The sequence below is a fragment of the Stomoxys calcitrans genome, chromosome 2 (genome assembly GCF_963082655.1).
Source record: "Stomoxys calcitrans chromosome 2, idStoCalc2.1, whole genome shotgun sequence".
In the NCBI taxonomy this organism is placed as follows: Eukaryota; Metazoa; Arthropoda; class Insecta; order Diptera; family Muscidae; genus Stomoxys; species Stomoxys calcitrans.
In genome coordinates, this window is record NC_081553.1 from 122,636,536 (window position 1) to 122,644,853 (window position 8,318).

Below are 8,318 nucleotides of genomic sequence, written 5' to 3' on the forward strand. Positions count from 1 at the left end.
TGCGTTGATAGTGCTGTCAGGTAGCATACAATCCGTCCACAGGGAGAAACTAGGGTGGATCCCCGTGTGGCCCAGAGCGGTGGAACTCACGTACTTCACTGCACATTTTTATATAGAAGTCCAAACTCAGAAAGGGAGGCTTCCATGGACGGCTTTGACGACCAATCTGATTCGATCACGAGTATTTTGGAGGACTTTTCTGACAGGGAAGTCGTTGTCGCTAGGGACTGTACTGTCAGAACTCCTCTTGGCCTTCACAACTGGCCACACTTTCCAGAAGGGCCAATATGCTGAGCTCTTGGCCGCGCTTAAAGACTTAGCGCAACTAGTGAATGATCCAAAACAATATTTTTGCCCTATTCTTAACTTCGCACCCTGAAAAGTATGAAGTAAATATTCTTGCTCCTATTGGTAGTTCGGATCACTGCGTAGTTTCAGCATCTCTTTCGTATTCTGCTATCCGCACCGCTTCTCACCGCACATTGAGCAGAGCTCGATGATTTCTTTCAGCACTTCAAATGAAAACTTTGCTTTCTTGTTGACGATATAAATGCTGAAGCTGAAATGATGAAGAAGATAATTCTGACTGGATTGAAATTATTTATACCAACCAAAGAAATATCGGTTATGCCCAGCGACAAAATTTGGTCAAACCAGGCATACAGAGCTGCTGTCAGATCAAAAGAGGAAGCCTTCAGTAATTGGCGTTTGAATAAAAATTCGAATACTGAACGGCTGCGCAAACAGGCAAGAACTTCGTGTGCCTGAATACTTAGGCGAGAAAAGTTTCTTCCCGAACAACGTTTATATTCCAAAGTCATTGCTTCTTCGAAGGAAATTAAGAGCTTTAGGTCATTTTAGGGTCTTTCCTAACTCTTGTTAAAGATGTCCGAACATTCACATACTCGGTTAATAAGGAAATTCTTCCTTGTCGGAAAGCACTCAACCACTCCCTGCAATCAAAAACATATCGATGCCTCAGAGACGAGATAGGGAGATGAAGAGATATACGACGGAGAGAGCTGTATAAAAACAAAATAAAATTTTGTCTAAAGACATAACTCTCTCATACCTAGTGGGAAAACTAGTAAGGTCTACTACAAGCAGGCCTGATAACAACGCTTTAAAGCATTCTTATAGAAAGACTGTATGCCTTCTAAAATGAAACTTCCAACAGGACTTCCTTGTACCTTCTAAAAGTTTGACAGGAGATGCCTATACCGTCTTTATGAATTCTTGTTGAAGTACTTCATAAACTATATGGGACTCATTTGAGTCTATTGATCTTCTGATGGTTAAAAGCAGCCATTCTCTCCTTTTAAAGGTCATGTTTTACCGTAAAAGGTAAGTTCTAACCTAGCAATGTCACTCAAACATGGAATTCGGTGACCAGACTTCGCGGATGCAAAACAAGGAATAATATCAGTCCTCGAAGTCGCCGGCTCTTCCCGCCAGGTATCAATAAGTACCGTCCCATTCAGTTTTAAGCTTTTGCGGATCTGGATGTAAATGAGTACTCCTGCCGGTGTCGGCCGGCCTCTCGCTGAGACTCTTCACTCAATCAGCGACTGTAATTGCAGCTACTCCGTATATGGAGGATCCCACTATCCGCAACTTGTCGACACGCCCGGTAGCTCCCAGATGAGGTTCTCGTAATGACGATGACGTAATGAATGACCCGTGTAGCGCTCATAGTCACTTCCTGCCGGGGGTGATTTGTCCTATGCAAGTGTTCTTCGACTCTTCGATATGCTCTGGAAACATTATAGAGAGCAAGGTTAACCACCATCTAGCGAGATACTTAGAGTCAGTTTGTTGCTTTTGGTGTTGACAATAAAATCGTTCGTTTTATATCGAGCCTTTTAGAAATCGAACTTTAAGAGTTGTTGCAGATGGATTCTTATCTGTTCCGCAATAAATCGAAGACCATTTGTTAGCTACATCCAAACAAGGAACGACATGGTCTTCATACTATTTTTTATTCTAAAATTTATCGAAATTGGATCAAAAATAAACTTTTTGTAAGATTAATAACTCAAGTCGGAAGATCGGTCTATCTAGATATGGATCGATCTTAACTATATTCAAGATCATTCCAGTGACCATATCACTGGAATGATATTGATAGCAGAAAATAAATTGCCAGACACACAGGAGAATCAGACATAGATCAAATACACGTTTCGGAGGTTGGTAAGGCCCACATCTTTGGCACTATCGTGTTTTCTGGTTTATAAGCTTAGAACACACAGGGAACTCCTGTGGAATTTAAGACTACCACAGCAAACTCACAATTGCAGCCTGCTGTACTACATCTCTTCATTTGTCAATTTTCAATCCAGTGACACTCAAGTTTCGACTTGGCTAATGATTGGTTGATTTCCACCACAATGTTGGTGGAGATCGAAACCAGTTTGTTTCCTTTATTATGTTGGAATATGCAATGAGTATGAAATATTGGCAACATCTAATGTTTACATATTTTCATTGCAGATTCTAAAGCACTTTCCCACTCTATGCAAAGTCAAAGTCGTTGTATACAATTTCAGCCAATTTCTGTCATCTAGAGGCTCAGGAAGTGTAATAGGGAGATCGGTTTATATGGGAGCTAAATCAGGGTTAAGAACTCCATGTGCAAAATTTCAGTAAAATCTCATAAGGATTACGCCCTTTAGAGGCCCAGGAAGTCCAATCTGAAAATCTGTTTGTATGGCAGCTATATCAAAACATGGACTGAGATGGCCCATTTACAATCTCAACCGACCTACACTAATAGGAAGTACAGTTGCAAATTTGGAGGCCACCGTATCACAGAGGTTAGCATGTCCGCCTATGACGCTGAACGCCTGGGTCGAATCATGGCGTGACCATCAGAAAAATTTTTCAGCTATAAAAAGGAGGTCCCTTATCATTGAGCTTAAACTTGAATCGGACTGCTTTCATTGATATGTGAGAAGTTTGTCCCTGTTCCTTAGTGGAATGTTCAAATTTGCAACGGTAAAATTGCAAATTTTGCCCATGAAAATTCCTTTAAGGAACAGGGGGAGAGGCTGTCCGATGATAGGTTAGGTTAGTCCGGTGATAGGTTCCATGGCACTATGGATATACACCTAGGTCAAAGATCGGCTTTTTATGCGCTCTAATTACTGAAATGAAGCCTCCAAAAATAAATTCTAAGTTGGGAATTCCGTGCTACTTACAAATCCATTTTTTTTCGTACCACGCCCCTAAGTTGGTTCATGGCTATTATTGTGTCCGCATCTAAGTGCCGGTGTCAGTTAGCCGCGAAAGCCAGACAATGACATAGAAAATTCTCCAACGTCTTATCTTCTTCCCCAAAAGCTATACTGACCTCCTTCTTACTTCCATTCAGCAATAGCCTCGTCCTCTCGCAATTCGGATCTCCCCAAGGGATTTTCGTCCTCCTACCGACCGTTTCGCTGTTCCACAATTTACATGCGCGTTCGTCGCCCAAGTCTTTAACTCGGACAGCGTCTATCCGAAAGCCACCTTTTTATACCCTACACCACTAATGTGGTACAGGGTATTATAGCTTAGTACATTTGTTTGTAACACCCAAAAGGAAGAGAGATAGACCCATTGACAAGTATACCGATCGACTCAGAATCACTTTTTGATTCGATTTAGCTATGTCCGTCTATCCATGTTAATTTGTGTACAAACTACAGGTCGCAATTTTCATCCCATCGTCTTGAAATATGGTATGGGCAAGACGAAGCCTATTGAAATTGAAAAAATCGGTTCAGATTTGGCTATAGCTCACATATATATGTTCGTCCGATTTGCAGTAACGCAGCAATAAAATGGCCATTTGTTAACCGATTCTCTCGAAATTTTGCAGGAAATATTTTCTTATGACTCTCGATATAACAGGTGAATTTTATTGAAATCGGTTCAAATTTAGGTATACCTGCCATATATGTATGTAAAAAAAGTCTGATAGTGGGACAAATCGAAAAACAGACAAGTCGATTTGTACTTCTATATTTTTTTTTATTTCCACAGCATAATTTTAGGCAGTTCATGAAAATAAAGCTTACATTGAAATCCCTACTTTTTTTTGTTCTTTGCAGGAATAACCCACCTTATCAACCATTGCCAGGAGATGATAACACAAATGCAGAGTCTTCGATGTCGCCTCCACAAATTATCTCTAATTCCCTAAACGAGACTTTTTAAAAAAACATAAAATGCTTGCCTGCATGCATATGTGGTAAATTTATTATTAACATTAACAGTGCTAAGATATATTTAACATAAATATTGTTGCAAACTGTAACCAATATTAACGAGAAAACTATTTTTTTTTAATTTGAAAATATTTTATAAAGCTTTGAAATATTATGTGTATATCTTTATGGGACAACATTCCATGGGGTATATGAGCCATCAGCCGGTATATCGATCTGAAAGAATAAATATTATTGTATAACATACAGACATATAGAATTAAAAAAAAAATTAAAAATACGTTTTATACAATCAATAAACCATACACTTTTATAAAAACGTTAGAAATACTAAATTAGTTTTTTTCGAGTTTGGCCTGTTAGGGCGAAGATTATATCATTTCACAATTTTTCGTCTTTCTTTTCGAGACGAGCTCAATGATCGGAGATTTTTTGGAATTGAAAGGGAAAGCCAGAGATCACAACTTCCAGAAGATGCACAAATAGCATTGTATTAAGGTTGTCATATAGAAAAAATAAGCCTATCACTACAAGTGCGGTGGAAGAGAATAGCTAGTGTAAAAGGTGCTAGTGTCGTGTTTACATCGTGGACACGTTTTCGCGGTACATTGGATATAAATACGAACTACCACAATGTATGGCCTTTGAAGCCTTCACACCTAACATGGTTAAAAAGTCTTCTAACCAAAGACGAAACGCATTCCATTGTGCTTGGTGTGTTGTGATCTCTACCTCTCTTTTTCAATTGCAAAAAAAATCTCCGATCATTGAGCTCGTCACGAAAAGAAAAACAAATGAAAAATTACTAAATTAATTTTTCTAGCTTACGAGAGTTGCTATATATGTTGTTGGCCTAGGCAACACTAAGTGTTACCAACAATGATGCTAAAAATTTACCAGTAAAACGTGTGGCAAAAATTGTGAAGTTCATAAAAAGAGTAACATTTTGGAAAAAGGAGAAAAAAAAGCACTAACTTAAATTTTAAGAAAATTCATTTAAATAGTTATATAAAGGGTAATTTTTTAACTGTTATCTTTTTGGCACCACTGGTGTAAACAGCTCACGCACGATTCGTGTTTTGATTCACTATCAAACATTTCCAGTTTGGTTTTAAATTTATTATCAAAATGCGTGCTATGTTAAGAAAGTTCATCGCACGCTTCCTCCATTTCATCGGCGAAGCTCATTTTTGGCTCAATGGGTACGTAAATAAGCAGAATTGTCGAATTTGGAGTCAAGATCAGATAGAAGCATTGCAAGAGCTCATAATGCATCCAGAAAAAGTAACAGTTTGGTGCGGTTTATGGGCTGGTGGCAACATTGGACCGTACTTCTTCAATGATGATGCGAATCGTAACGTAACTGTGAATGGTTAGCGCACAGTGAAATGATATCCAACTTTATTTTGCAAGAGCTTGGCATGCGTGAATGAAATAATTTTGTCAATCGATTCAAATAAAGATCTCATGAATTTTTCTGAATTTTATGCGTTTTTTTGAAAAACATTCCCATAGCTCTTAAAAAATCAGCCTTTAGTTTCAACGAAAAATTTCATGGATAAGGGTTTGATTTGCTCTTGGACTAAGCCAAAAAAAGCACGAAAGTCACAATGTATATTGAATAGACGCGCATTAGTTTAGCATCGCCCTCGAAAGTTTTTCCTTCCATCGGCCAGCTGTCGTTCTGCTAGACGCATCAGAGCGCGTGTAATCAAATCCTAGCACGAACAAAAAAAAAATGTTGGCGGCAAAACCGCGGTAAAACGCAACCGCTCAATTGCGATTTCTAAAAAAACTCATACTGTCAAAAAGGGCAAAGGGCACTTACTGAAAATTCAAAAAGGGGCCACTTATTGTAATTTTTTCCTTTGGCACTAGGTGGAACTTTTTCGGTTTTTCCGTAACAAAAAAAATCACAAAATTTAGTGCGAAAATCACTAAGTTGGCATCCTTGGTTACCACGTGCAATTTGACATTTCCATTGGAAAGTTTAACAACTTCAAGCATATTCCTATTCAGAACATTTTGACAAAGGACCATCATTTGTGTCGTTTACAGTGACTTGAAAAAAAATTAATTTAACAAAATAATAATTGAATACAAGATCCATGAGATGGAGGCATTCTTGGGCTTTTCTTCCACCAGCATCATTCGATATTGCATGAAAACCTTGCCGTAAAAAGGTTTCTTTTCATTGGATTCCGCACAATTTAGCAATCGCTCAAAAAAGGCTCGTATCGATTACTGAAAAGGAATGTTGAAAAATTTTATTGCGGAGCTTGAAAATACGTTTATTATATTGTCACAGGTGGCGAATCGTGGATTTATATGTGTGAGCCCGACACAAAACAAAAATCGACCCCGTAGGTATTCGAAGTTGAGTCACATCCAACAAAAGTTGTTGGTGAAAACAGGTATGTATATATGTCAGAACAGGTAGATTTATCTTTTTGAAATTTGGAATGGTTAAAGTTGGGGTGTTATCGTAAGCCGACATCTTGTGCAAAATTTCAAGGTTCTAGGATGTCCGGGCGTTTTTTGGTAGGCCCCCAAAGTTGGTCAACTCGGTATTTCGAAAATTTGTTAGGGTTGCCAAATCTTCGTTTGTGGTCCGATTTCCAAATATTTTTTACTGGGTTGTGCTCAAAATCCCTCAGTCTGCTTGAAGTCTACAATATCTCATATTGTTTCGGGGATATTCGACTTTTAATTTTTTCTGCAATTTTGAAAAAATTTTCTAAAGAAATGCCGATTTTGAAACCATATTTGACCGAAAGGGGTATTTTTGTAAAAAAAATTGGGCAGAATTTATTTCCGTTTTTTAGAACACTTTTATGTGCAAAATTCAAAAAGAGTAATTAAGAAGTCTCAATTCGTTTCTATTCTTAATCGGAGTTGAAAAAGTGCTTTGACAATTTGTTTGATCGCTTTCAAAAGTGTACTTTGAAAAACATTAAAACCATTTTTGAAGATAAAAATTAGCATTTTCATGTTTAGGCTAGAAATTTATATAGCAGCCCTCGTATAACTTACCCATTAAAACCATTTTTGAAGATAAAAATTAGCATTTTCATGTTTAGGCTAAAAATTTATATAGCAGCCCTCGTATAACATACCTGTTCGCCCAGTATTTTTTTATTGCCCATTTCTTAGAGGAGAACTATTTTTGAAAATGGGCCTTAAGACATACATATAAAAGCAAAAAAATCCAAAATGATTGTACAGCCAAATTGATTGCGTGATTTTAAGTTAAATACCAATTCTCCGTTCACCTGTTCCTTAGTGGAATGTTCATGGACAAAATTTGCAAAAATTTGATTTACCTTTTCTCCGTCACTACTTTTTTGTGGAGATATTTTGTGAAATGAGAGTTTGGCCAAGTAATATATCAACATACTAACTATACAGTACACTCGCTGAACTTAGCGAAGGCTTGTTATACCCTCCACCATAGGATGGGGATATACTAATTTCGTCATTCTGTTTGTAACTCCTAGAAATGTTCGTCTAAGACCCCATTAAGTATATATATTCTTGATCGTCATGACATTTTAAGTCGATTTAGCCATGTCTGTCCGTCCGTCGAAAGCACGCTATCTTTCGAAAGAGTAAAGCTAGCCGCTTGAAATTTTGCACAAACACTTCTTGTTAGTGTAAGTCAGTTGGGATTGTAAATGGCCTATATCGGTCCATGTTTTGATATAGCTGCCATATAAACCGATCTTGGATCTTGACTTCTTGAGCCACTAGACGACATAATTCTTACCCAATTTGAAATTTTTCATTAGGTGTTTTATTATCACTTCCGACAACTGTGTTGAGTATGGCTGAAATCGGTCCATAAACTAATATAGCTGTCATATAAACCTATCTGGGGTCTTAACTTTTAGAGCGTCTAGAGGGCGCAATTCCTATCTGATTTGGTTGAAATTTTGCACGACGGGTTAAGGTATGACTTCCAACAACTGAGCTAAGTATGGTTTAAATCGGTCCATAACCTGACATAGCCGCCTTATAAACCGATCTTGGATCTTGACTTTTTGAGCCACTAGAGGTCGCAATTCTAGTCCAATTTGGCTAAAATTTCGCATGACGTGTTTTGTTATG

At 37.8% G+C, this 8,318-nt stretch overlaps 1 protein-coding gene across 2 annotated transcripts in view; it reads left to right on the top strand.

Annotated features, from left to right (window-relative positions):
* LOC106082457 (cystinosin homolog) overlaps positions 1-8,318 on the top strand; it is a 70,813-nt gene that overhangs the window by 56,201 nt on the left and 6,294 nt on the right. The window contains exon 9 of one of the 2 annotated variants that reach the window (XM_059363089.1): positions 4,095-4,234. In XM_059363089.1, the coding sequence (XP_059219072.1) occupies positions 4,095-4,200 (106 nt within the window). In that variant the 3' untranslated portion in view covers positions 4,201-4,234. Of the gene's footprint in view, positions 1-4,094; positions 4,436-8,318 lie in introns of those variants that run through there. The other variant, XM_059363088.1, reaches the window with a different exon arrangement.